The sequence below is a fragment of the Theropithecus gelada genome, chromosome 5 (genome assembly GCF_003255815.1).
Source record: "Theropithecus gelada isolate Dixy chromosome 5, Tgel_1.0, whole genome shotgun sequence".
In the NCBI taxonomy this organism is placed as follows: Eukaryota; Metazoa; Chordata; class Mammalia; order Primates; family Cercopithecidae; genus Theropithecus; species Theropithecus gelada.
In genome coordinates this window covers 125207624-125234223 of record NC_037672.1, presented here as the reverse complement: position 1 = coordinate 125234223, position 26600 = coordinate 125207624, and the positions used below count along the sequence as shown (strand labels likewise).

Below are 26600 nucleotides of genomic sequence, written 5' to 3'. Positions count from 1 at the left end.
AATAAGAAAAAATATTGCAAACCACATATCTGATTAGGAGTTATATCCAAAATATATAAGTAACTCAAACAACTCAATAGCAAGAATGCAAATAATCCAATTAAAACATGGTCAAAAGACCTGATTAGAGATCTCTCCAAAGAAGACATAACAAGGTCAACATGTATATGAAAAGGTGCACTGGTGTAGCCATTGCAGAAAACAGTATGGAGATTTGTAAAGAAATTAAAAGTAGAATTACCATATGACCCAACAATCCCTCTTCTGGGTATATACCCAAAGGAAATGAAATCATCACCATAGAAAGATATCTATCTGCACTCACATGTTCATTGCCACATTATTCACAATAGCCAAGATATAAGATATGGGAACAACTAAAGTATGTGTCCACTTATGATAAACAGAGAAATGGTGATGTGTGTGTATGTATATGTGTGTGTGTATATATATGTGTGTATATATATGCATATATGTGTATATATGTATATGTGTATATATGTGTGTGTATATATGTGTATATATGTATATATGTGTGTGTGTATATATATGTGTATATATATAGAGAGAGAATAGAATAGAATTAAACCTTTAAAAAAAGGAGATCCTGCCATTTGCTACAATATGGATGAAACTGGAGGACATTATGCTAAGTAAAATAAGTCAAACACAGAAAGAAAAATACTTCATAATGTCACTTATACATAGAATCTTTAAAAAAAAAAAGTATATAGACATAGATAATAAAACAGTGGTTACCAAGGGTGGGATGAGGGAGAACGGGGATATGTAGGTCAAAAAATACCAAGTTGTAGATATGTAGGATAAATAAGTCTAGAGATCTAATATACAACCTGAGGGCAACAGCTGATAATATTATATTATACTTGGTATTTTTGCTAAGAGAGATTTTAGGTGCTCTTGCCACAAAAAAAGGTAACTATGTGAGATAATATGTTCATTTGCTTGACTATTGTAACCATTACACTATATATATATATCAAAACATCATGTTGTACACCTTAAATATATATAATTTTTAAGAGGAAACAAAAAATATAACTGGATGTTTGTAGGGTGGTCAGAATGAAAGGAGGGAGACAGGCTAGGAGTTTATCACAATTAACCAAGGAGAAAACGATGGTGACTTTTACAGGGTGATAGAGATGGAGAAAGTGAGAAGTGGTTAGATTCTAGATATATTTTTAAATATATATAACTTTCCCATAAATAAGATATGGAATTTAAAAAACAAACAGATCAAAAATGACACAGAAATGTTTTGACCTGTGCAACTGGAAAAATGGAGGTAATATTTACAGAGATGTGGAAGTCTAGGAGGAAAAGTCCTTGGAGAGGGGTGGGAATTCAGAACTTAGATTTTGGACATACGAAATTTAACATGCTTGTAAAATATACAAGTAGAACTGTTAACCATACAGTTGAATATTTGTCTGAAATACAGGACGGAGGTCTGGTCTATACATACTAATTTGATACTCATTAGTATAATAATGCTCTTTAAAACCCATGAGACTTGATGCTATTACACGAGGCGTTAATGAGGATTCAAAAGAGGAGAAATTTGAGGACTGGGTCCTAAAGCATCCAAAATTTAGAGGTTAGGGAAACAGCGAAGAACTAGCAAAAAAGACTCCATGAGGCAGGAGAATAAGTGAATAAGTGTTCAGGAAGTAAAAATATTTTTCAGGACAGAGCGATTAATTTGATTTAATGCTGACGTCAGGTAAGATAAGGACTGATTTGACCCCTCTTATATATAGAGATTCCTGGTGATATTATCAGTAGCTGGTTTGGGATGTGGAGGATAGAGGCCTGTTTGGAGCAGGCATAGGGAATAAATAGGAACATAGATACTGAAGACAGTGAAAATAAACTCCTTCTTTATGCCTTAAATTCTATATTGTAATGGCAATACCAACTCTTTTCTATTAGGATCATTCTTTTATATGATTTCCCATCCTTTACTTTCTAATATTTCCATATGTTATGACATATAACTAGCATAGAGTGAATTTTTTAAGCCCAATTAATTTTAAGATTAAAATTATCTTTTAATTTGAACATTAATCTATTCAACATTTCCTGTCATAGCAATATATTGGGTCAAATTCTATCTTTTTTAAATTTTTGCTTTATTTTTATACTTTTCTGTTCATATATTTAAAAACTAGAGATTACAGCACACAAATAAAAATTAATAGATTTATATATAAATTTTAAAATACAGTTGATACACACTCATACCAACCAACTAGACCAATACATAAATTCCAGACGCTAGCAAACACATATGCAGACCTTCCAGATGGGATTCCCCCACCCTCAGGAGTAAATTAATATATTAAATTTTTATATTAATAATTCTCCTTGCTTATATTCATGGCTCCTATGTGCTATGCATATATCCATGAATTTTATACTTTATGTAATAGCATTACATTGAATGAACTTCTTTGTTCTAGCTTATTTTATACATCCTATTTTTTTATTTTTTATTTTTGTTATTTTTTCCTATATTTTTAGATTAACACATTTCGTCACGTATAACGTTAGTTCTTTCATTTTCCACTGCTGCCTATTTTTCCTATGTATGAATACACCACATCTTATAATACATTCTACTATAACTGTGCATTTTTTAGTTTTCAATTGCTTTTTTCTATTATGAACAATGATACTGCAAATATTCTCTTGGTAAACATCTGCAACAGTATGCCCAGGCTGTTCTCAAACTCCTGGGCTCAAGTGATCCTCCTGCCTTGGCCTCCCAAAGTGTTGGGATTTTAGGCATGAGTCACAACAGCCTGCCACAGTATCTCTTGAAATGAAACTGCTAGGTTATAATATGGTGTATCACTATGATTTTAATTGGAAAACCTCAATAAAAATAGCAGCTTTTCATATTTATTGGCCATTTGGTCTTCCCAAATATGAAACTGATGTTCATGTTTCATTTACTACTTTTTCTGTTAATGTTTGCCATTTTTCACATTAATTTTTAAGGTTTTAGATTTATATGATATTAATTCTTTGTTAATGTCATGCAATGCCAAATTTATCTCCTTATTTGCTATTTGTATGCTTTCTATGATGTGCAAAGGAACATACATTCTCAATTTTAAAGTATTCAAATTTAACAAGACAAAAAATCCAGCAATTTAACTGAACATCCCTAGTGGGACACACAAAGAACCTTAAAGAAAGCTTTAAAGTATGAAGTTTTTAAAAGTTTAAAGTTTAAAGAACTCTAAAAGAAGTTACCTTTCAGTATTTATAATATTGTTATTTAATGTTATTGTTATTCTGGAACTATTATATCATAGGATTAGCAAATAAATAATTACATTACTGTGGTTAGGAAGAAAGATTTTTTATATGTAAGTAAAAAGCAATACAACTACAAAATCAAAGAAGTTAAAATTAAAACCTATAATCTTAAATTTAGACAGAAAATATCAACATGAATACATAATATATTTTTCTCTTTAAAAAATTTCCTAGCTCTTTCTATTCAAAAAGCCTAGAAACAAGGACCAACTCAGCAGCAGGTCTGGTACTGACAAAGCTCAGCCTTGTGTGGGGGCTCAACCTTGTGTGGGGTGGGAAACATTAAAGTTAACAGTCCAACTCCATTATTACTGAGCAAGAAAATGAAAGGTGGCTTTAGAGCTAACAGTCAATAAACTGATAACTGGCACAGGTATCAATAATAATAATAACTATAATAGAGTGAAACCCATCTCATGTATTTATGAGTTCACAGTGATCATTTAAAAACAAACAAACAAAAACTTCATTAGTCACCAGCAAAGAATGTTAAGGAACCAGCTAGTACTTTGAAACTAGTAAACAAAAGGAAATAATTCAGCACTGACTCAGTTTCCTGTAAGAACTCTACCTCAGAATAAATAAATATTCTGAGGAAAGTTCTCTTTATAAAAGTATTCTACCTATTAAGGTAAGATGTAATGATTAAAAATAGAATCATCACTATTTTGCAACCCCTAGTAAAATAAAAGCTTCACTCACTGATCATCAATGACCGCTAACATTACAAAAAGAGACAATACAGCATTATGTATCTCCTAATAGTATTCAATACTACATATGACATATGCTTACAGAGATTTGAGTCTTAATCTAATCAAGCCTCTATGCTGAACTAACAGTCATAGATAACTCAGGACTAGAAAACAGGTTAAATGAAACCATGGGGATATAATCAGCAAAATTCAGAATGTGAGAAATTCTACAGGACAAACAACCCAGTTTCTTAAATACCAAATTGCAAGGACCAATAAATTATAAGGCAAAAAACAGTATAAAAAAGATATATCAATCTATTGCAATCTATTTGAAGAAACTGGAAAAAAAAAAAGTGATGAATGAGGAAATTTGAACACTAACTAGGTATTTCACATTAAGGAATTACTGTTAATTTTAGAAATAATGTCCTGCTAATTTATGTGTTAAAAGATACAGCCCTTATCTTTTTAAAGACACATACAGAAATATTTAGGGATAAAACAATATGAATCATATGATTGAGAATTTGTTTCAAAATAATCCAGAGGGAGGTATAGGAGTGACTGGAGTCAAGACAAAACAAAATTGGGTATGAGTGATTAAGTATAACAGGAAAATGGGAGTTTTATTATAAAATTCACTCTATCTTTGTATATGTGTGACTTTTTTTTTCTTTTTTTTTTTTTGAGACGGAGTCTCGCTGTCGCCCAGGCTGGAGTGCAGTGGCCGGATCTCCGCTCACTGCAAGCTCCGCCTCCCGGGTTCACGCCATTCTCCTGCCTCAACCTCCCCAGCGCCTGAGACTACAGGCGCTGCCACCTCGCCCGGCTAGTGTTTTGTTTGTTTGTTTGTTTTTTGTTTTTGTATTTTTAGTAGAGCCGGGGTTTCAGCGTGTTAGCCAGGATGGTCTCGATCTCCTGACCTCGTGATCCGGCCGTCTCGGCCTCCCAAAGTGCTGGGATTACAGGCTTGAGCCACTGCGCCCGGCCATGTGTGACTTTTTATAAATCTTTTTTTTTAACCACCTTCGGGAAAAGACTATAACGAAATCAGTTATACTTGTCTGAAATGTCAGATTCAATTTATGGATCTCCCAATGTATTTATTTACACTGTCACACACAGCTAAGACTTTAAAACAAAAGAATGACTCTATTGCATTCTTAGGATCAGTGAGTCAGTGAAAAATTTTATTTTTGGAAGAGAAACATTCCCAGCAATCTTAAAATCACATCAGATACATAAAGAACCAACAAATTCTGCCTACTTCTAAGTAAGCCTCTGGCTTTGAGCATAACCTGGTGTGATCATAGAAGTTCACAAAAGGATAAAAGTTGAGTTTTAAAATTCTAGCATTTTACCATTTACCTAATGATTTTCCACAAAGAAAAAAAAAAGGAGTAATTTTTAAAAACAATTCAGAACTGCTTTAATACTATTCAGACACTTACACAAAAGCAGATTTACATACCTTGCCTGGACTGTGAAGGTGCTACAGGAACTTCTTGGTTTGGCTCAAAAGGAAGTTCAGGTGTTAGGTTTTCAAACTGCTCTTTACTAATGAGATTTAGCTTCTTAAAGTTCTCAACTTCTTGCTGAAGTAGAATGGAGGAATCTAATTACTAAACTGGCTAACAGAGTAACCAACAGACAATAATTGATACCAACCTCAAAAAAATGAACTTCTAAAACAGGGATTAACCACAATGGAGTGGAAAAGATGTTCTAATAAAGAATCTAGCATTAAACTTAATAACAACATTCAGAATCTAAGAAGCATATAAAACCCTAAAATATTATGATTTTGTAATTAAAAAACATGAGCACACAAACTAATCATTAATTATTTGTTGAGCATGTACATACAAGACTACCAGGTATTACAGAAGTTACAAAGTAATCTAATACAGGTTCCCTACCATTAAGGAATTTATATGTTAGATGAAAAGGAAGAAATGAACACATAAAAATGAATAATATTAGGCAGTGCGTGAAAAGTGATATTGGTATAAAAATTAAGATCATCAGGAAGCCATCACAGAAGAGATGGGACAAAAGCAGCTCTTGAAGGATGAGAATTTAGAGAAAGGGAGAAGCATTCTAAATAAGTAATGTGAGCAAAGATAAGATGCTTAGAAAAAGCAATGTGTTTATTAGAAAGTAATTACGTGAATGAGAATATCTGTGTAGAACCAGTGGCAAAGAGGCCTGATGCGGAAGTCGGAGAAAGCTACTAGAAGACCTTTAATACTGGGTCAAGAAGATTTCACTTTGTTTTATAATAATGGATGCATGTGATAAAGATAAATCTGAATGGCCCTGGATAGCTGCAGCGAAGAGACTCAGTAGGTTTGAGTTGTTAGCTCAAAGGAAGAATAGACCCCTCTCTGACTCTGTTGTTAGCTCAAAGGAAGAATAGACCCCGCTCTGACTCTGGGGTTCTGGAGGCTTCCCCTTTGTAACTATTATTACATAGTCACTTAGGTGTTTCCATCCCTGCCCTACAAATGTGTGGAGCGTTACAGAGGGTAGAGGTCATTCTCTACTGGAAGTTCACTTTGCCACAGGTGCATAAAGACCCTCTATGTCTGGCCTAAACTGTAAGAGAAAAAAGGAGTTTGAGGGACTGCTTACACTCTACTATTTCTTCTAAGTTTTTCCCAATAAAACCCTATATCACATCTATGCCACACGGTACTAATGGGTACATGAATCTTTACAGGGCAACATCCAAAGAGGGTTTAAACAAGTAAAAAACATAACAAAGAATTTGTCAGATTGAAGCAAATTTAAAATAGGAAGCAAATTAAATATCATTATAAGTAGTAGCTTGCTCTTAATAACAAAAGAATCTTTTCCTTCTGTCTTCAAAGATGAAGTCACTTGTCAGCTCAAACCATTTATTAAATCCCAGTGTTAGCCTTTTAGATTATGATCTTTTTATCACTAAAGTATCTTTATGTCAAAATGTATATTTATCAACATTTCTTCCTCAAAAGTTTTCAATAAGCTCTTCAGGCTAAATCAGAATCATTGCTCACTCCTCTTGTCCCTTATCTTGCTACAGAGCTTGCTATTAGCAACTCCCAATTCTGTAAATAATTATTGTATGTTTACTACATGCCAGAGATAAATAACACAATTCTACCCTGATGGAAACACAAGTTGTATATGTTTTAGTTTAGTTTTTATTTTTAACTAATTCATTAATGTATTACACACACACACACACATACATGAGAAGTGTACAAATCATAAGTATACATCTCAATGAATAATCAAAGGTAAACAGACTTAAGTAATCACCATTCAGGTAAAGCAATTACTAGCACCCTAGAAGCTTCCTTTTCATGTCCCTTCTGGTCAGGATCTCCTCTTTCTCCCCCCAGATAGCTCATACACTGACTTCAATACAATAGGTGTTTTGCATGTTACTGAACTTTATAAAAATTGAATTATACCGTATGGTTTCTTTCATGCAAAATTATGTTTAGGAGATTGATCCATGTACATGCGTGTAATCACAGTTTGTGGCTCTACAGCAGAGGTCAGCAAACTACAGGCCCAAAGGCTAAAGTCTGTTTTTATAAATGGCTGTTTTAGAACATAACCACACCCATTTGTTTACATATTGCCTATGACTACTTCATTGCCACAACTGCAGAGTTAGGTGGATAACGTATGACCACTGACAACGTATGACCCACAAAGTCTAAGGTATTTACTATACAGCTCTGTACAGAAAATGTCTGTCTACCCTTACTCTATTCTACCATATGAATACACTGCAATTTTTAAAGAAATCCATTCTGCTATTGATGAGCATTTGGGTCCTTTCTCAGATTACAGCTATTACAAATGAATTCCTATAAATACGTTTTTACAAAAACTTCTTTTGGTGAACAGTAACACAAATTTTTGTTGGATATTTACTTAGGAGTGGAATTGCTGAATTGAGCAGGTTTTTATTTAGCCTTAGTAGAAAATGCCAGTTTTTCACAGTGGCTGTACCTATTTATTTCCCCATTAGCAGTATATTAAAGTTCCTGTTGATCTACTTCTGCACCAATGCTTGGTATTTTCAGTCTCAAAATTTAGCCATTTGAACAAGAATGAACCCTAATGTAAACTATAAACTTTTAGTGAGAATGACGCATCTAGGTAGGTTCATCAATTGCAACAAATGTACCACTGTGGTAGGGGAGGTTGACAATACTGGAGGCTATGCTTGTGTGGGGGAAGAAGATCTATGGAAGATCTATCTTCTGCTCAATTTTGCAATGAATATAAAACTGTTCTAAGAAATGTGTGATTCCATCATGTAACATTCTCAAAATGACAAAATTATAGAGATGAAGAACAGATTCGTGGTTGCCAGGGGTTAGGGATAGTGGAGGTGAGGCAGGTGAGTGAGACTCTAAAGACTCTAAACTTTAGAGAGCACAGGGAGAATTTTGTGGTAATAATACAGTTCAGTGTCTTGACTGTGCTGGTAGTTATACGAATCTACAGGTGATAAAATGGCACAAAACTATACACATACATTTGTGATAAGAAATGTCTATTTTCTGGTTTTAATATTATACAATGTATTTCCTTTTTTTCCCCTCCCTAGAGACAGGGTCTTGCTCTGTTGCCCAGACTGGAACACAGTGGTACGACCACAGCTCACTGTAGCCTTAAACTCCTGCGCCCAGTTGATCTTTCTGCCTCAACCTGTAGCTGGCACTACAGGTGCATGCCACCATGACAGGCTATTTTTTTTTTTTTAATTTTTTTTTTAAGAGATGGAGTCTCACTATGTTGCCCACACTGGTCTCGAACTCCTGGCCTCAAGCAATCCACCTGCCTCAGCCTCCAGAACAGCTGGAATTACAGGCATGAGCCACCTTGCCCAGCATTGTGCTATAGTTATATAAGATGTATATATAGTTATACAAGATGTGATATTTGAAGGGAAGTGAGGGTATACAGTACCTCTGTGTACAATTTTTGCAACTTCCTGTGAATCTATAAATATCTCAAAATAAAAATTCAGAAAAAATTTTTAATGTAGTCATCCTGGTAGGTATACGTGTTATCTCACTGTAGCTTTAATTTGCATCTCTCTGATTACTAATGAGGCTGAAAACCTTGAGTATATTTGCTGATTTGGATAGCTTCCTTTGTTGAGGTGACTATTCAATACTATTGCTCATTTTTCTATAGGGTTGTCTTTCTCTTATTGATTTGTAAGAGTTCTTTATAAAATGTTGTAAATACCTTTTGACACTTTTTAACTTGCCTTTTTATTCTCTTATAGTATCTTGATGAAAAGAATCCTTTAATGTAGTACAATTTATCAATCACTTCCTTCACTGTGTTTCCTGTTCAATAAATCTTCCCCAATCAAATATTACTGAGTTATTATTTCTATAAGTTTTATTATTTTGTGTTTCACATTCAGAACTATAATCCAATTGGAATTGACTTTTCTAAACTGCATCCACATTTTCTATAACCTTACTGATTTTTTGGTTCTGATTGCTCCATCTTACACCTTTCTTTATAAAATCTCCCACTATGATTATGAATGCACCTATTTGCCTGTAAATTTTATGTATTTTGAAGCTACATTATTAGAGGCACACAAATTTAGAACTATCATATCTTCTGAGGCAATGAAACTTGTCATGATTATAAAACATCCATCTTTATATCTTGAATAAGTTTTGCCTTAAAAACCTACTTTGCCTGGTACAGTAAATAGAGTTACACCAGCTTTGTTGTGTTTATTGCCAATATTTATCTAAATATACACACATATTTACCCTTCCCTTTGCTCTTCATTTCTTCCTGCATCTCCAAGCTTCTTTCTGGAATCATTTTCCTCTGCCTGAAAAATTCCCTTTAGTATTTTCTTTAAAGCAGATCTGCTGAAAATAAATTTTCATAGTTTTCATGTCTCTGATAATATCTCTATTTTACCTTCATTTTTATACAGGTTTATTTAGAGCTTTATTTTACACCTCATAAATTCACCTATTTAAGCGTACAATTCAATTATTTGTTTACCTTTATTCTTGAACACTATTTTCCCTTACAGGCACTGTAACTACATCATCCCTCTGTTCCCTCACCTCCATTATTTCTACTGAGAAGTTAGCTGTAAGTCTTACTATTAATGCTTGTAAAGTAATCTGTCCTTTTTATCCAGCTTTTATTTGTTTTCAGTTGTTTTATATGGATGGTCTCGATGAGGTTTTCTTTGTATTTATCTTCTTTGAAGTTTTTAGGACTAGAATCTGTCCTTTGGTGTCTTTCATCAGTTTTGGAAAATTCTTACCCATAATCTCTTCAAATATTACTTATGCTTTATTCTCTCTCCTCCCCCTTTGGAAGATTCAAAGATATGTGTTGGACTATGTCTCTTACACCCTTTTCTGTATTTTCCATCTTTTTGCTCAATGCTTCACTCTGGATTTTTCTTTCGATCCATCTTCTAGTTTAATAATTATCTTTTCACTGTCCTGATCTACTATTAAGCCTACCCATTGCACTTATCATATTTTGCAGTTCTAAAATTTCCACTTGATTATTTTTTAAAGTTTCTGGCTCTATACTGGAATTCTCCATCTTATCTTTTATTTTTTAACTTACTAAAAATAAAGTCTGCTTGATAACTCTATTTTCTGGATCACTAGGGGTCTGTTTCTATTTCCTGTTGTTTGTTTTTTTCTATCATATCATATTGTCTTCTGATATTCCTGATTATTTTTTGATGACCAGACATTATTACTAAAAGTTTGAGGCCTAGGATGGAACTGGCAGATGCGTCTGAGGGAAATGAAGACCCAAATGTCAGCCTTATTTCTCTAGGTTTCCTTCTCTTTCCAGACCTTTTTTTATTTTAGCTTCAAGCCTTTTATTCCATTTTGGTAGGTTTGTATAAAAATACTCTCTTTAGGAAAATAAACAGCAGCTGCCCTCACTATGGAGGCTTGGATTCCCTGGAGCTGAAGGTTTCTCAAAGCTGAGATCCGCAGATGAGCTCATCACAGAAACCATGGGCGCCTCCTGAGCTGTGCGGTTCAGGAGGGGGCGGCAAAATGGCCTGGTCGAATCACCTGCTGCTGCTGCTGCTGGCAGTGGGGCTGGAGAGTTAGTGCTCTAGGTGGGTAAAGTGGCACCTTCTGTCAGGGGGTAGGGTTGGGTGGATCACAGGAAGAGGGTAATGGAGAGTGTGGCAGTGATCTGGAAGGGGTTAGGGCTCCAGAGGACCTCTAAGGATCTACAAAGTCTCTAGGCTGCCAGGATTCCTCCGGCACAAATGGGAAACATTTTGTCTCTGATTTAGTGCAAATTGTGCTAGAGAGGCCAGCTCTTTTCTTTTCTTTTTTTTTTTTTTTTTGAGACGGAGTCTCGCTCTGTCGCCCAGGCTGGAGTGCAGTGGCCGGATCTCAGCTCACTGCAAGCTCCGCCTCCCGGGTTCACGCCATTCTCCTGCCTCAGCCTCCCGAGTAGCTGGGACTACAGGCGCCCGCCACCTCGCCCGGCTAGTTTTTTGTATTTTTTTAGTAGAAACGGGGTTTCACCGTGTTAGCCAGGATGGTCTCGATCTCCCGACCTCGTGATCCGCCCGTCTCGGCCTCCCAAAGTGCTGGGATTACAGGCTTGAGCCACCGCGCCCGGCCGAGAGGCCAGCTCTTGAGAAACAGTGGGCAGCTTTGGTGGCCCCAACCTGGCTCTACTGTGAAGCACAATAGGGTCAGTCTCATTAGAGGGATGGAGAAGAAGCTGCTGGAGTTGGGTGTGGGATACTGTCCAGGTCAGCTGGACCGGTGCGGGAAGGGGAGGAGACGTTGCTTAGGGTGGCACCTGCAGCGAGTAAGGCTCGGATGCCTCACAAAGCGAGAACAGATGGAGAGCCAAGGGGGTCAGAGGGTGGGTCTCCGCTGCTGCTGCTACTCCTTTGCCACGAGCTGAGGCACAGGGCTCAGGAGTGCTGGCATAGGTGAAGACCGGGTTGGGGGTGAAAGGAGTTAGGGAGGGTGTGGTCATAAGCGTGCGGGTGTGCAGTGCCTCAGGTTCAAGTACAGGCCCAGGGGAAAGGGAGATACAAGGTACAGGGCGGCAGGGGGCTGGCGGGCTGCTGGTGCTGCTGGTACCGCCTGTGTCCCCCTCCTTGGCTCCTTCGGGGATTTTGCAGATGAGTCAGTGGGCTTCCAGCACCAGCTCCAGGCGTTCCTTCTGCTTCTGCAGCTCCTCAATCTCTCTCGGGAGCGCGGATTTCTCATCTTCCAGTTTGTCAGTCTCCACCTGCAGGAAGTCGGTCAGTTCCTTCCTCCGGTTCCTGCGCTTGGCCGCAGCCAGCTTGTTCCGCTCCCGCCTTACTCGGTGGCGCTCCTCTTCCTCCAGGTTGATCTGTTCACAAGGCCTTGGACGTACCCCTGGAGGCGGCCCTGGGGCCCGGATGACTCCTGGCTGGGGTTGTGGGGGTAGTTTAGAGGCCTGGGGTAACTGCTGGGCCCCAGGAAATGAAGCTGTACCATCCACTGCAGCTCCTGGCTGTCACTCATGTTGTTGATGCTTGGCACGAGGTGGAACTTCTGCTGGGCTGCCCTGCGCTGCCACCAGGGGCTACGCGGGGCCGCGGTACCTGCCGCCGTTCCCGGAGCTTGGGCCAGGTTCCCCGAAGTCTCGGAACAGGCCCGGGGCTGGCGGCTGCACGGGGTCCACGGCTGCTGGGTTCTGACTCTCTTTCCAGATTTTGACCACATGATGTTTTACTGTCTTGGCCCTCTACTGTGCCTTCACACAGATTTTTTTAAACCTACTTTTTCAGCTGTTCTCAGCAATAGGGTTGATCTGAATTAGCCAGTCTACCACAACTGGATGCACAACCAAAGCCTAATATTTTTTTTTGTTACTGTTATTTTTAATAAATTTATACCTTGCCTTGTTCAAAAAGGGACAAAAGATTTAATGATCTAATGGATATAAAGAAAATTTGTAGGCTGGGCACAGTGGTTCACACCTGTAATCCCAGCACTTTGCGAGGCTGAGGCAGGTGGATTACCTGAAGTCAAGAGTTCCAGAGCAGCCTGGCCAACATAGTGAAACCTCATCTCTATTAAAGATATAAAAATTAGCTGGGCATGGTGCCAGGTGCCTGTAGTCCCAGCTACTAGGGAGGCTGAGGCAGGAGAACTGCTTGAACCCAGAAGGCGGAGGTTGCAGTGAGCCGAGATCACACCATTACACTCCAACCTGGGTGACAGGGCAAAAACTCCATCTCAAAAAAAAAAAAAAAAATTGGAAACAGATTACAATTTAGTATAAGTCAAAAACAAACATACATATGTGGTACAAAGGTAGAATAGGAGAGTAATTTTTCTGGGATTGAGCATAAAATTTATCAAATAAAAATTTCCTGGAAGAGTAATATCTGAACTGGGGTTTATTTAGCTAAAAGATAACGAGTTTGGCAAGTAAACAATGTGAAAAGCCACTGCAGGCAGAGGAAACAGCACATGCAACTTGGTATGTATAGATATAAATTTTAAAGCAAGAGCAACAGGACAATGAAAATATGTAAAAGCCAAATCAAGAATTCATGAATTCTTGCTTGCCAAATAAGAACTTTATCCCGAAGGGGGTGAGGAACCACTGAATAGAATTAAGAAAAACAGAGAGATAATCACATTTATATTTTATGATGATGAAGGATTTTAGAAGGATGAAGGATTTTCCTTGGAATCATTTACTTTGAAAAACATGTAAGCCTGAAACTATCAATGGCCATTGTTGCGCCCACTCAGAGAAAGCATAAATGAAAATGAAGCTAACACAGAGGAAAGTACACCAAAGATAGGGGTAAAGAAAAGCAAAGTCATTCTTTGGTGTCTTATACAAGGCTTTGCCTAAAATCAAGAACTGCTTCTTGGACTTGTAGTAAATTATCTTATTTGCTAGGAAAAAAAAAAATGAAATGAGAAATAAGGAGGAAAGACTACTCTGACAAGAGTTAAGCTAGAAAGACAATGAACTAAAGCCAAAAACCTCCTATAAAACTTCTATAGAGAGATGACCATGGCAGTAGAAATGAATATGAAAGGACTGATAGGACCTAGTGACAAATTACATGTTAGAAGTTAGGATAAATGGATGGGGACTCCTAAGGCATCCAAGCAAAATAAAAAATATAGGTTTGGGGTAGGTTTTCTTTCATTTTTTTTAAATGAGAGACAGAATATAAAAAAGATGCCTATGAAACATAAGACAAATAACTGGAGAATTTAGTAGGCTACTGGTAATATAGTTCTAGAGTCCCAAAAAGACACAAGGGAGTCATTAGCATACAGTTGATAAATAAAAACCCAAAACTTAAGAATAGAGTCTATTATTTCTGGACAAGCTATCAAAGCAATGAGAGAAGTAGGCCAGGGATAAACCAGGGAAGACCACATTTTAAAAGGCACACTGGTCAGGCACCGTGGCTCATGCCTGTAATCCCAGCACTTTGGGAGGCAAAGGCAGATGGATCACGAGGTCAGGAGTTCGAGGCCAGCCTGGCCAATATGGTGAAACCCCATCTCTACTAAAAATACAAAAATTAGCCAGGCGTGGTAGGAGGCTGAGGCAGAAGAATCACTTGAACCCAGGAAGCGGAAGTTGCAATGAGCCAAGATTGCGCCACTGCACTCCAGCCTGGGCGACAGAGACTATGTCTCAAAATTAATAAATAAATAAATAAATGGCAAACCAAGGCCAGGTGTGATGGTTCATGCCTGTAATCCCAACACTTTAGGTGTTCAAGGCAGGCAGATCAGCTGAGGTCAGGAGTTCAAGACCAGCCTGGCCAACATAGTGAAACTCTGTCTCAACTAAAAATACAAAAATGAGCTGGGTGTGCTGGCGGGCACCTGTAATCCCAGTTACTCAAGAGGCTGAGGCAGGAGAATCAGCGCTTAACCCAGGAGGTGGAGGTTGCAGTGAGCCAAGGTCGTACCACTGCACTCCAGCCTGGGTGACAAAACTCTATCTCAAAAAAAAAAAAAAAAGCAAACCAAAATTGTAAACTTAAAACTGTAAAATAATACATTCTGTTGTGTATGCTTTATCACAATTAAAAAACAAAAGTAAAAAAGAAAGAAGAAAACCACTTTGTTGCGCCATAAAATATACATCTGCTGAACAGATGAGGACATGCTGGTTATAAGCAGGAGCCATCTTGAGAGAGCTCTAACCTGACTAGGTTTGAGATATTCTGAACATCAAAATGAATGAGGACAAGAACAGATAGAAATCCATGTTGGAGTCCATATTAGCACTAAAAAGGGAGAAAATTAAAATATAAAAATAAAAAATGAAGTGGAGAGGAAAGTTCTTCTTTATAGAAGAATACTGACAGACGTACAGGGAATAACAAATTTAAAAATCACCATCTTGGCCAGGCACAGTGGCTCATGCCTGTAATCTCAGCACTTTGAGAGGCCGAGGTGGGCGGATCACGAGGTCAGGAGATCGAGACCATCCTGGCTAACATGGTGAAACCTCGTCTCTATTGAAAATACAAAAATTAGCTGGGCGTGGTGGTACGCCCTGTAGTCTCAGCTACTCGGGAGGCTGAGGCAGGAGAATCGCTTGAACCTGGGAGGTGGAGGTTTCAGTGAGCTGAGATTGTGCCACTGCACTCCAGCCTGGGCATAGAGCAAGAGTCCACCTCAAAAAAAAAAAAAAAAAAAAATCACCATCTTATAATAAGCATAATAGCTGATTCAAGCAAAAAGCATTAGTGGAAGCTAAAATATTGAATAAAGACTGTTGGGGAACACAGTTTTAAAATATCACTCCAAGGATCATTTATTAATTACAAAGAAGAAAAGGTACATTTATAGTGAGCAAATCTGGTAGATATCATCATAACCAAATGACCAAATCACCAATTCTAACCACATCAAATTTTGTAACTGACATCACATGTCTCTGGAGAGCATATACTGAACAGGGCACATTCCCTATATAATGTTCTTGTCAAAAATACTTAACCTGGCTGGGCGTGGTGGCTCACGCCTGTAATCCCAGCACTTCGGGAGGCCAAGGTGGGCAGATCACTTGAGGTCTGGAGTTCAACACCAGCCTGGCCAACATGGTGAAACCCTGTCTCTACTGAAAATACAGAAAATTAGCCGGATGTGGTGGTGCATGCCTGTAATTCCAGCTACTCGGAAGGCTGAGGCAGGAGAATCACTTGAACTCAGGAGGCAGAGGCTGCAGTGAGCCAAGATCGTGTCACTGCAATCCAGCCTGGGTGACAGAGCGAGATTCCATCTCAAAAAAAAAAAAAAACTTAACCTGAAGCTAATCATATAAACATACCGGGCAAATCCAAACTGAAGGACAAAACAACTGGCCTGAACTCTTGAAAAACATCAATGTCATTAATAGCCAAAAAGAAAAAAAAAAAAGCAGGCCGGGCGCAGTGGCTCACACCTGTAATCCCAGCACTTCAGGAGGCCGAGGTGGGCGGATCACAAGGCCAGGAGTTCGAGACCAGCCTGGCCAATATGGTGAAACCCCATCTCTACTAAAAATACAAAAATTAGCCGGGAGTGGTGGCAGACACCTGTAGTCCCAGCTACTTGGGAGGCGGAGGCAGGAGAATTGCTTGAACCGGGAGGCAGAGGTTTTAGCAAGCCGAGATCAGGCCACTGCACTCTAGCCTGGGAGACAGAGCGAGACTCCACCTCAAAAAAAAAAAAAAAAAAAAAAGCAGCATAACTGTTCTAAATGAAAGAACATTAAAATTATATGACTCTCAATGCAATGTGTGATTCCTGGCTGGAACTGACTTAGAAAAAAATAAAAGAAATTAAAAAGGACAGCTGAGATAATTGGAGAAATGTAAATATAAACTGCATATTCAATAATAGGATTCTATCAATGTTAAACTTCTTGTGTTTTTGATAATTGTGGTTATGTAGGAGAGTATACTTGTTTTTAAGAGATACTTGCTGATGTATTTTAGGATAAGTTGACATAATGTCTACAAGTAACTCTCAAATGACTCAGGAAAAAAATGTACATATATGCACCTATATATATTATACGTAGAAAAAAAGGCAATATGGTAAGATGTTTGCCGAATCTAGGTGAACAATATACTGGCATTCCTCATATTATGTATGTAACTTTTCTGGAGGTTTGAAATATTTCGAAATGAAGACTTGGAGGGAATAAAATATAGATGCATATTACTGATACGTAAAAATATTCATAACATGAAGTGAGAAAATTGCATTGTCTTTCAAAGTATACATTTCTCTGCAACTCATATTGGTCTGACTAGAAAGAGGAAGTTTAAGCAACAAGGATTTCCCTTCAGCCAAATTGCTTGAAAGAACGCTTGGTGCTTTGACTTTCTCACTTCCTATTCATGTCAATGTGAATTACAGTCTGATGGTAGGTCCAAGGTGGTCAGCAGTAAGGGATTTTTATTTTTTTATTTTATATTTATTTATTTTTTCCTAGACAGAATCTTGCTGTCTTGCCCAGGCTGGAGTGCAGTGGTGTGATCTTGGCTCACTGCAACTTCCACCTCCCGGGTTCAAGCAATTTTCCCTGCCTTAAAATAAGAAGTCAGTGGGGGAAAAAAGATGAAAGCTGGTTGAGAGCAGTGGCTCACATCTATAATTCCAGCTATTCAGGAGGCTGATGTGGAAGGATTACTTGAGGCCAGGAATTCAAGACCAGCATGAGCAACACAGCGAGACATTATCTCCACAAAAAAAGTAAAAAATTAGTCAGGTGTGGTAACACATGCCTGTAGTTCCAACTACCGGGGAAGCTGAGACAGAAGGCTCCCTTGAGCCCAAGAGTTTGAGGCTGCAGTAAGCTATGATCTCGCCACTGCATTCCAGCCTGGGCACAACAGGGTGAGACCCTGTTTGAAAAAAAAAAAATTAAAGCTATAGTTGAGATAGAATGTGTCCCTTTATGGGTCATAATCTCAGACACCGTTTATTTTCTTGGCTTCTTCAATGAAACTATATATAATAACCACACCTATTTTTTTGTTGTTTTGTTTTGTTTTGAGATGGAGTCTTGCTCTGTCGCCCAGGCTGGAGTGCAGTGGCACGATCTTGGCTCACTGCAACCTCCGCTTCTTGGGTTCAAGTGATTCTCCTGCCTCAGCCTCCTGAATAGCTGGGACTACAGGTGTGTGCCACAGTGCCTGGCTAATTTTTGTATTTTTAGTAGAGACAGGGTTTCACCATGTTGGCCAGGATGGTCTCGAACTCCTGACCTCATGATCCGCCTGCCTCGGCCTCCCAAAGTGCTGGGATTACAGGCGTGAGCCAACGCGCCCGGCCCACACCTATTTTTTTCCCCTCCAAATTACCACTAGTGGACTTCCTGTCTCAATTGTTCCCTCTCCTTTTCTTTAATAACTTAAAACGTTCAATCACTTTTCCTGCTTTAAGTCTCCCTTCTTTACTAAATACTCCAAAATCTACATTTCTGACCTTCTTATCATCTCTAGGATTTAGAGAGAGGGTAAAAGATATTTCACATGAATAGACACCATGACATCAACTCAACATTTCCAAATCTGATCTCAAGATCATTCTCTCCTAGGTTTTCCTTGTTAATGTCCCTACTTCTTTCACAAGGTATTATGAACTGTTTCTTTAAAATCTCTTCCAATTTTGGCACTTTTTCATTCTCACGTAAGTTGTTAATGAATGTGGAGAAAATAAACAATATTCCTTTTGTTTAGCACTTCATTTCACCCTTGGATTATTATAAGTGGGTTTTTAACTCAACTTCTGTCCTCCTCTATTCTGATCTAGGTTAATGCCTCACATATATAAACCTATTAAACCACTATTTTGATCATTCCACTTTCTTTATAAAAACTACAATTGCTCTTTATTATAAATTCCTATGTAACTTTCAAGATACTTTGCAATCTGGTCCCTCCTCACCTACCCAAACAATCTTCAGAGTACTGTAGTGCTAACATTTAACTTATAGAAATTCAATCATACTTGTTTAGCAATAATAATACACTTTTTAAATGTGCTAGCAATGCCACTTGCTATTCTACTCAATGAATGTATGCACTGATGTAATCAAACCCAACTGTTAATGCACAGAAAGAAAAACCTAACGAAAGGATGAATACATTTCGAAAATGTCCTGACCACTGAAAAGTGCCCAAACAAGTATAGTTTTACCATATCCTTTCATGTTCAAAAAATGCTGAAAAGCATAGGGAAATAACAACTAAAAGTAGAAATAATTATTTTAAATATTAACCTCAGGCCGGGGCAGTGGCTCACGCCTATAATTCCACCACTTTGGGAGGCCACGACAGGTGGATTACTTGAGGTCAGGAGTTCGAGACCAGCCGGGCCAACATGGTGAAACCCCATCTCTACTATAAATTCAAAAATTAGGCAGGCATTGTCGTGACCACCTATAATCCCAGCTACGCAGGAGGCTGCGGCAGGAGAATTGCTTGAACCTAGAGGGTGGAGGTTGCAATGAGCCGAGACCCCGCCACTGTGCTCCAGCCTGGGCGACAGAATGAGACTCCATCTCAAAAATAAATAAATAAAATAAAATAAAACAATAAAATTTTTTTAAAAAAGTTTCTAAAGAGAAAGATGACTATGGACAGGAAGACCCACCAAATTAGAATCTTTATAAATATGCTCAAGTACTTCAAAATTCAAGCACTTCAATATTTTACTTTATAAATATGATCCTGCTACATTACTACATACATATTTAGAAGCTTTTTTTTTTTTTTTGAGACAGAGTTTTGCTCTTGTTGCCCAGGCTGGACTGGAGTTCAATGGTGCAATCTCGGCTCACTTCAACCTCCACCTCCCAGGTTCAAGAGATTCTCCTGCCTCAGCCTCCCAAGTAGCTCCCACAGGCGCCCACCACCATGCCCAGCTAATTGTTTTATATTTTTAGTAGAGAGGGATTTCACCATGTTGGCCAGGCTGGTCTCAAACTCCTGCCCTTAGGTGATCTACCCGCCTCAGCCTCCCAAAGTGCTGGGATTACAGGCATGTGCAACTGCCCAGCCTTAGATGCATATTAAAGTGTAAGGCTATGCATAAAGTGATATGTATTTTACTGGTGATTTAAGAGAATTAGGAATATTTTGATCATTCTCAATTTTCAACTTAAAAGGGCTCTAAAACCTATTCCCAAATAATATTGAACTCTGTTAGATAATTCACATACTTAGCTCTCATTAGACAATGTCAAGAAACCTTTTGTTACTCAGGAGCCAATTTCGAAAAAAAGTTGTAAACTCTGTATTTTTTTTCATAAATTATATCAACAGGCTATTAATAAATACATTTGTGCTTATATATTACTGCATTCTATCAATGAAGGAGTGACTAGAAACTTTACAGATTGTATTATAATTACTGGCCATAACTCTTTTTTCTTTTTTTACTACTGGCCATAATTCTATATTTGATGAAGACACTTCAGAAACTCATTTGTTTTCCATTTATTGACTTTATAAGTTTTTAATTTTGAATTCTGGGTCACAAAAAGTACTCTTCAATCCACTTTATTTGAAACACAAGATTTTCTTCAGCCACTGTTCTAGCAATAACCATATACAGATTTCAACATTGAAGAGGCAATCTACCCACTTAGAGCACCCCACACTACTTTCTGTCCTCAACTTCTCTTTTTTACTGTTCCCCTTCATAAATCAAGCCCACCAGCTACCTTCTCTAGCTAGACTACTTATTCTCTGGTTTGATTTTGTACATTTATCCAAACATTGTCTAATAATCAAGGCAAAACTCTTGCATGCATCAAGGGCAGGAATTTTTGAAAGAATGTATAAAAGAGCAAATTTTTCAATTGCTGTCTTAGCAGTGAGAAAAAGGGAAAGACTCTGCCACAGAAATCTGAGCAAAGAAACCAGGCAGTCTTAGAAAAAGGGCAAGAAAGAAGCCAGCCAGTTGTTTGGGGCTAACTAGTTCACGCCCCAAACCAAATATACAAAAGAGGTCTCTCATCCCAGCTCAACAAAGAGGAGAATCATAAAGAATCTGGGGACTGGAAACTCCATTACTCCTCAACACTGTTCACAAATTGCCTATCACTATGCTTAGCACCTAACAGCTACTCAAATATCTGTTAAATGAATAAATGGATAGATGAATGAATGAGTGAACAAATGGGATAGACACTGTAGTCAAGGTGAATGTGTTCCAATGGAAGTTATCCTCTGTGTCCTTCATTTTTGGTCAGGAATACTAAGCATAACTAGATCAGATGTTTTATAGTACAGACTATTCATTATTTAGGACCTAGTTTTAAGTTCTAGGCTTCTCTAGGATGCTGCCCTTGATTATGCCAACCTAAAACTCTCAAAATTCTTTCATCCAGCTATTTTTAAATAACTGTTTTACTTTGAAATATCTTGTATGAAACCTATGTGTACGGTATAAAAATTAATACAATGAATACTACATGCTACTACCATCTATGTTAATAGGACACTGCCAATATCCTAGAAGTCCCTTGTTTGCCCTTGCCCAATCCCATTCCCCTCCTTCTCTTCAGAAAAACCACTATATTGACCTTAGCAAAGACCAATTTCCTAACTGTTCTTTTATTTATTTATTACCTTTGAAAGTTTCCCTATGCAATATATTTCATTTCCCCTGTTTTGGAACTGTATATTAATAAAATCATATTTTCTGCATATATTATATGGCTACCATCCACCAAACTTTTAAAACTTCTTTACTTTGGAATTTTTCTAACATATAAAAAAATAGAATAGTATAACAAAGTCCTATATACACATCACATAGTTTCAACAACTATCACCATTTTACCATTCTCTTATTTGATCTATATTGGCATTGTTTTTAAAATCATCTTCATTTCTTTTTTTTTTTTTTTTTTGAGACGGGGTTTCGCTCTGTCGCCCAGGCTGGAGTGCAGTGGCCAGATCTCAGCTCACTGCAAGCTCCGCCTCCTGGGTTCATGCCATTCTCCTGCCTCAGCCTCCCGAGTAGCTGGGACTACAGGCACCCGCCACCTCGCCCGGCTAATTTTTTGTATTTTTTAGTAGAGACGGGGTTTCACCGTGTTAGCCAGCATGGTCTCGATCTCCTGACCTCGTGATCCGCCCATCTCGGCCTCCCAAAGTGCTGGGATTACAGGCTTGAGCCACCGTGCCCGGCCTAAAATCATCTTCATTTCTATACCAATTATTTCACTGTTAAATACCATACCATTGTATACAAAATACATATAATACCATTTTAGACATAATGAAGCTATTAGATTTAACAACATGTATGTGTCTCATAGTCCACACATTCAAAAGTTTCTCTATATGTATACGTATAGACATAACTAGAAATGGAATTGATGCATACTAGAAATATGCATGCATACATATGTACATGTGGAAATGGAACTGCTGCTTCTTAGGATACATAAACAATCAACTTTAATAAGTAATACTAAAGTTGGTTGTAACAACTTAATGTAATACCAACAGTGATGTGTGAATTCATGTTGTACCACTTCTTTACCAAGACTTAATATTGTCAGACTTTTTAATTTTATGATGTAATGTGTATGGTCTTCTGCTTCTGGCTATGATGGAGTAACCAATACCAGCCTGTGCCTCCTAATGTAAATAACCATAAAACTGATATGAATATGAAACAACTATTTTTAGGGATTGAACAAAAGTAGTGTAAGACTGTGATCTCTGAGAGAAGAGCTCACAAAATGGGCTCCACAATCACCCCAGCTCTCTTTCTGGGTACAATTTCCTAACCATGGCACAGCAAGCTTCAGCCCAAGCAAAGTATAACTGTCCTGCTGAGCTGAGAAGGTAGTGCTTTAGAGTTCAGTACAGTTTAAGCAGTGGAACCTGTGGAATAGAGCACTGGAGACAATCTATGCAGGGAAGAGTCGGGCAATAAGTCCATGTGAGGGTCAGGCTGCTGTGTGTCCTTGGCTGGAGGCAGAGCACATGTGTTCAGGAAAAGACTACCTAAGACATATACTAAAGTGACTGCTATGTGGTTAAGCTGAATAGATATACTAAAGGTCCAGTAGTGCTGGGGGATGGTGAGCATACAAGCCCAGTTAAGAATGGATACCCTTCGTAAGCCACTCGTTAACACTCTGGGCATTCATCTGTGATACAGTTTTGAAATGAAGCCATGCTACAGAATAAGATCCACACTCAAGTACAGAGAATAAGACCTGCTCTAGACTCACTAGCAAAGCCTAATATAAAACCTGACAAGATCTAGAGGAGACACAGAATGTGGAGGTTAAGTTCTGTCAAGTTAAAGAGGCTTTCCACAGATCTAACCTAACAAAGAGTAAAATAAGCCTACACAATTGCAAGTGTAGCCTACAATACCCAATAAAACAAAAAAACTCAACAGCCTTCAGAGGAAGATGACATCTATAATCTCTACAGCATATGTATAATGCACAGTATAAAATTTTTAAAAATACTAGCAGTGAAAATAAATAAGAAAATGTAACACATAGTCAAGGTAAAAAAGCAGTCAGTAGATCGCTCAAATGTTATCACAAGATTTCAAATGTCAAATGTCAGATTTTAAGACAAGGACTTCAAAGCAACTATTATAAATATATTTGAAGAAACAGAAGAAAAACATGGTCTTAATAAGTGAACAGATACGAAATCACAGCCGAAAAAATGCAAACTATAAAAAATGGAAATTCCAGAACTGAAAAATATATACTTGGATGGGTCTAAAAATAGAATGAAAATGATAAACAAAAATTAGTGAAGTTTAAGTCAGACTGATAAACACAGTCCAATCTATAGAACACAAATATTTCAGGAAACAGAAAGAACCAGGCATGGCGGCTCACGCCTGAAATCCCAGCTACTCGGGAGGCTGACGTGGGAAGATCACTTGAGCCCAGGATTTCACAAGAAGTCTGGGTAGTATCTCAAAAAAAGAAAACAAAAAAACAGAAAGAACCTCAAGGACCTGTGAAACATTATCAAATAGCATAACATACCTGTAAGTGAATTCCCAAAGTAAAAAATGAATAAGGAACAGAAAAAATATTTGAAGAATTAATGACTGAAATGTCCCCAAATTTGATGAAAAACATCAAATTACTAATTCAAAAGTTTCAGCTAACCTCAAATTGGATATATTCAAAGAAAACCAAACCAAGACACATCACAGTAAAACTGCTAAAAATCAATGGTAAAGTAAAAGTCTTGAAAGCCAGAGAGGAAAACAACACATTACACACAAGGGAAAAAGAATACAAATAATGGCTGACTTCTGTGGTTCCATCAACTGGGTTTTGATTTTGTCCACACCTCCACCATACATTTTTTATTGTCATGGGATTGGGGTGGGGGGATGCTACTGACATCTTGTGGGTAGAGACTAGAGATAATGCTAACCATCCTATGACATATAAGACAACTTCTACAACAAAGAATCACCTATTTCAAAATGTTAATAGTACTGAGGTTGAGAAACCACCACACACAGCTAATTTTTATATTTTTAGTAGAGATGGGGTTTCACCATGTTGGCCAGGATGGTCTCAATCTCTTGACCTTGTGATCCGCCTGCCTCAGCCTCCCAAAGTGCTGGGATTACAGGCATAAGCCACTGTGCCTGGCCTCTGAAATCAGGTCTCTTGATTCACTTGACTCTCCAGCAGAAAGAACTTTAGTTCAAAACCATTTCTAAAGAGAGAGTGACTACAGTTAACTTGAGAGCTCACGTTGTCCATGAAAGGAAAGTGATCTGAGAAGTCTTTCAGAGTAAGGTTTAGGAAGAGTGTAAAAGAATTTTGCATTTTGAAATATACAACATAATCCAGGCACAGTGGCTCATGCCTGTAATCCCAGCACGTCGGTAGGCCGAGGCGGGCAGATCACCTGAGGCTGGGAGTTTGAGACCTGCCTGAGAAACATGAAGAAACCCTGTCTCTACTAAAAATACAAAATTAGCCAGGCGTGGTGGCGCATGTCTGTAATCCCAGCTACTCGGGGGGCTGAGGCAGAAGAGTAGCTTGAACCCAGGAGGAGGAGGTTGCAGTGAGCCGAGATTGCACCATTGAACTCCAGCCTGGGCGACAAGAGCGAAACTCCATCTCAAAAAATAATAATAAATTTAAAAAAGAAATATACAACCTAAGAGGACTAATAATGGAACTGTGGCACCTGGAAGAACTCCACAGACTATACTTTGATGGTACAGTTTCTATGTAAAGGCTGCCTAAGCTTCCATATTCTTTAAATTCTTGGTCTTCCCTCCATTTGTAGCATTGTTTCTGGTCCCACATAACCATCTGGTCTTTGTTCTTTCTTCATATATGCCCAGTTTTTTACAGTTTTCAAATTCTTTACAACCCCATGAGGTGGAGAGGGTAAAAATGATCCCTGCCTGAGATTCACAGAAGTTAGGTTTCGGTCCAGAACTGCACTCCCAATGGAATTTGCACATAGTTGACTGCTAGTCAAGAACAAGCTTAGCCAGACAGGTTCTCAACTTGGTGTACTTCTCTAATAAGGAGAAAAGTTCACCTCAAGTGATGGTAAGGAGACAGGAAGTTTACATGACTCTCCTCTTGACAAGTCAGTATGAAGCTATTGTTTCTGTCTGCCAGCCATCTCCTGATAAATGTGTACAGCATTTCCACCTTTATACCAAATACTCTGCCATAACTGAAGTTCCTTTCACTATCTGAAATAAATACAGGTAAGGACTTGCCTCATTTCTAAGGGGGATGCTGCATAAGACAGTGAAGTAATCAGCAAAGTCAAAGTGAATGAGAGCCATCCGGTCTTCCAAGGCTCAAGGACCCCAATAATTCCAGAATGCTGTCCGGGTCAAGGCAGAAGAAAGCCACTAAAGCTGGGCTTTCTTGTTGACAGTGTAACCTCTCAACAATGTGCTTGCTGATGGTCTCAATCACCTAACTACTGGAAACGTTCTCTCAAATACCACAAAGCTAAGTACATCCAAGAAAAATTCTGGGAACTGATGTTTAGGCCACCAGTGAGGAGTGTAAGTTCACCTGATAATATATAAGTAGTACTGGACAAAACTGGTATATTTCACTACTGTAAAAGCAATGAGCCTAAAGATTAGATTAAGTGACTGGCAGATGTGATTCAGAAGTTTCAAATTTGAAGGTTCTTCCTAAAATGTTGGAGATAAACACATTAGTATATTTAAGTTTCTACACAAGCAACTTGGGCAGAGGATAGAATACTGAGCAACTTGTAATGGGTTTCTGTCTCTCTTATTCTGTAAATACAAATTAAACATTTCTAGTTAGGGGAAGGTATCATGAGATAGTGGACCAGGAAATACCTGAGCTCATAAGCCCAGATGCTAGCCAATGATACCAATAATAAGATGTAAAGGCCTACCAGCGTATTTTTGGGATGGACATCTGATCTCTACATCCTATGTTAACAAAGCCTTCAATACTGTACAGATTTATACCACTCAAGCAGACCACTGGAAA

At 38.2% G+C, this 26600-nt stretch overlaps 1 protein-coding gene and 1 pseudogene across 1 annotated transcript in view; both read right to left on the bottom strand.

Moving 5' to 3' along the window:
- LARP1B (La ribonucleoprotein domain family member 1B) overlaps positions 1–26600 on the bottom strand; it is a 158606-nt gene that overhangs the window by 49689 nt on the left and 82317 nt on the right. The window contains exons 12-13 of the mRNA XM_025386738.1: positions 5521–5644; positions 5073–5075 (exon numbers count right to left, since the gene is read on the bottom strand). Of these exons, the coding sequence (XP_025242523.1) occupies positions 5073–5075; positions 5521–5644 (127 nt within the window). The remainder of the gene's footprint in view (positions 1–5072; positions 5076–5520; positions 5645–26600) is intronic.
- LOC112625174 lies at positions 11932–25906 on the bottom strand (annotated as a pseudogene).